Raw genomic sequence first — 3,473 nt, forward strand, 5'->3', positions numbered from 1 at the left:
TCGGGCAGTAGGCGGGGGACACCCTGAACTGGTTGCCAGCCAATTGCAGGGCACACACAGACGAACAACCATCCGCACTCACACTCATACCTAGGGGCAATTTAGAGTGTTCAATCGGTCTGCCATGCATGTTTTTTGGAATGTGGGAGGAAACCCACGCAAGCACGGGTAGAACATGCAAACCCCACACAGGATGGCCGGAGCCGGGATTGAACCCACACCCGATGCTGTCTCTCACTGTGAGGCCATCCTGCTAACCAGTCGGCCACCGAAAAGAACAGATTTTGTTAATTATCCTGCGACACAACAATGTCAAAAACATCATCAACCTCATTTGTCAGAGCAGATTCCTCTCTTTGAAAAAGGTACTAAATAATCTGCTCTCTGCTCTGCCTGTGGGAAAGGATGTATGAGTTGTTGCACATGCTTACTATATCAGGTGAGAAGATAGATTTCCTGTAAATGTTGCACTTTGCTAAAATATTTCCTATCACTTAACGGGTCATTTTGGACCTGTTTTCTTTTCTCTCTTTTAAGTTGACTCCCTTCACCCAGCTTTCCTTTGCCATGCATTCACAATTCATTTAGTTCAATTTCCAACCTACAATACTGTTATTTAACAGTGATCAAGTGAGCTACATTGATGTTATTGGCACACTCCAATGTAAAGAGTTATATGTATTTATATATTATGTTGGGTTCATATTCCAAAATATTTCCTTTTTTTTTTTTATTAATGCTGACTGGTCAAGATGATGTGACATTGCACTGAACATGCACACACTCGGCCCCAAAGTGCATGCACATTACGTCCGTGTGCACGTCCCCTGTGGGTGTCGGCCTCCCTACTTTCAAAGTCCCGATCGACAATCATATGCTCAAGTGGTTTCTTTGTGGTCTCCCTCCTGTATGCCTTCCATGGAAAGCAGCTTTGGTAAGTAAATATGTAAGTGTACATTCTCATAGGTAATAAATCTAGGCTATTATTAAACTGTAAATTGGGTCTAAAATGAACTGCCATTTATTTGGAATGATAATTTTCTTGATGCCTTTGTGTGCATATCATTGATAGTTCCATAAGACAAACCCAAATGCAATAGAAATAATAAAAGAGCTTTTTATGATCATCTGAATTCTGTTGTCTGTGTAGGAAACACCATCAAATGTTGATACAAATATGATCTGAGCACATACGCATGTGATTAAAATTGATCAAATCTGCATCGACTAACATCAGCTTCTCTGAAATCACAAAAACAACCCAGCTTAATTACATTACAACACAGTGAATGTATAAAATAAAACAATTGGGCAGCAATATAACGGGAACAAAGTGTATTCATTTTTTATGACGTTTCGATTACTTCATATATAATGTAATGAAATAAAAAATAATCAGAATTTTGAGAGTTTATGTATGTGTGATCATAGTGTCAGTTACTCCATTGTCTGGTTATCATGAAAGTGAGATTTAAGAGAGTTCTTTCTCTACTTTTCAACTATAGCCCAGGTTTGCTGTAAATAAATTCAATAAAATAACGCCTTCCCGGCAATTGATTATTAACATCGCCTTTTACTTTTGTTAAAAGTCCTGAGAATGAGTCATTTTTGAGAATAATAGTATTGCACACCAGATGGGAGAGTCAGAACATTTTACTGCAACGCTCAGCAGTTTCTGTTCTCACTTTTGGGTGAGCAATAATAGTATACACGTAACACTCTTCTCATAACATGCTGGATTGTTTCGAAATCAAGAACAACACTGAAATATTAGGAATGAGTCATAATATAAGAAGTTAATATGCTTGGATTAAGTTATTTGCATTGTTAGCTATTTGAAATTGGTCTTATATAGCGTCTAACCGTTTTATGCATTATGTGGCTTTGCAATAAATGTTGCTACAGTTTTATTAAGCAAAGGGCAGACATTTTATTAAGTCAAGAATTTGTGGATGATCAACTAATATACTTTGTAAAAATCTCTGTGCCTCAGGACAATCGCCAACCATGAACACGATTGAAGATCAATATTCCCTCCTCATGGAACTTATCAATATGAATGAGACATATGACGAAAGCTATGTGGTCAGTGAAAGTGTCAAACTCTGTCGGAAGTCAAATGTCAATGACTTTGGCTCAAAATTCAACCCGCCGTTCTGCTATGTCAATTTCCTCCTGAGTTACATTGGCAATGGGCTCGTCCTATACATCATTTACAAGTATGAGAAGCTCAACACGGTGACCAACATTTTCCTGCTCAATCTGGTCCTCTCAAACATCCTGTTTGCCACCAGTCTCCCATTTTGGGCAACATATCATCTGTCCGAGTGGATTTTTGGGAATGTTTTGTGTAAGTTGGTCAGCAGCGCCTACTTCATTGGTTTCTACAGCTCTATCCTCTTCCTCACGCTCATGACATTCGACCGATACCTTGCAGTGGTGCATGCAGTGGCAGCTGCAAAAAGCAGAAAGAGGAGCTATGCTTTCATTTCCTCCGCAGTGGTTTGGTGCATCAGTATTATTGCCAGCGTGAAAGAGCTGGTTTTCCAGAATGTCTGGGAGAGTCCTTTCAATAAGATGGTGTGTGAGGAGTCAGGATACCCAGAAGGCATCATGGCATTTTGGCGTCTAGTCACTTATTATCAACAGTTTCTGGTTTTCTTCCTCCTCCCTCTGCTCATGGTGAGCTACTGCTACATCAGCATCACTGTCCGCATTCTATCCACTCGAATGAAGGAGAAATGCCGTGCCATCAAGCTGATATTTATCATCATCTTTACCTTCTTCATCTGTTGGACCCCCTACAATGTCGTCGTCCTCCTTCGAGCCATCCAGAGCTCCAGTCCGGATGTGGAGTGTGCCGACTCCGAGAAGCTTGACTATGCATTGTTTGTGACCCGCAATATAGCCTACCTCTACTGTTGCATCAGTCCGGTGTTTTACACATTTGTGGGTAAAAAGTTCCAGAGCCATTTTAAAAGGATGCTTGCTAAGAAAATCCCATGTCTGAGGAGACACATAAGTCTCAGCAGCCAGAGCACACGGTCCACATCACAGAGGACGCCGCATTCTGATTACGAGTACTACCACGCAAGTACAACCTGTAAGTAGAAATTTAATGGAAAAAGAGATGCAATGTACATTTCAGGGAAAAAAAAGTGAAAATTACTGTTGTAGTTTGTCAAATGATGTGATTTAATTGATGTATGTTTTTTGAGAATTAAAATGATTTTTTTGTACCTTATTAATGATTTTATTGTAATGTAGTGCATTGATGTTGGCTTGAATACTGAGGTCCTTTTACCGGCACAATCACATTTACGAATGTGTAGAGGTCATCACTGGAGGAAATGGCATATTGGATTGTTTTTTTGTGTGTGTGCGTCTTGCATAAAGTTTTGAATACTCATTCCTCTTGCCCTCCGATAAATCTTAAATGCAAATGTGGTACATAATAAATGTTTTACGCATTC

At 39.7% G+C, this 3,473-nt stretch overlaps 1 protein-coding gene across 1 annotated transcript; it reads left to right on the forward strand.

Moving 5' to 3' along the window:
- Positions 1 to 903: 903 nt before the first annotated feature.
- On the forward strand, positions 904 to 3,473 carry LOC148325584 (C-C chemokine receptor type 3-like). The gene is made up of 2 exons (XM_088311206.1): positions 904 to 934; positions 1,994 to 3,473. Exons 1-2 carry the CDS (start codon positions 910 to 912, stop codon positions 3,109 to 3,111), a joined length of 1,143 nt encoding a protein of 380 aa, XP_088167332.1. The 5' UTR covers positions 904 to 909; the 3' UTR covers positions 3,112 to 3,473.

Source organism: Idiotropiscis lumnitzeri, chromosome 12, assembly GCF_059441095.1.
Source record: "Idiotropiscis lumnitzeri isolate Australia: NSW breed Sydney's pygmy pipehorse chromosome 12, RoL_Ilum_1.0, whole genome shotgun sequence".
In the NCBI taxonomy this organism is placed as follows: domain Eukaryota; kingdom Metazoa; phylum Chordata; class Actinopteri; order Syngnathiformes; family Syngnathidae; genus Idiotropiscis; species Idiotropiscis lumnitzeri.

Excerpts from the sequence above, each read along its gene's own strand:
- LOC148325584 (XM_088311206.1), top strand. The coding sequence starts at position 910 with ATGCCTTCCATGGAAAGCAGCTTTG. Across the intron at positions 935-1,993 it reads TTCCATGGAAAGCAGCTTTG|GACAATCGCCAACCATGAAC; the intron begins GTAAGTAAATAT and ends TCTGTGCCTCAG.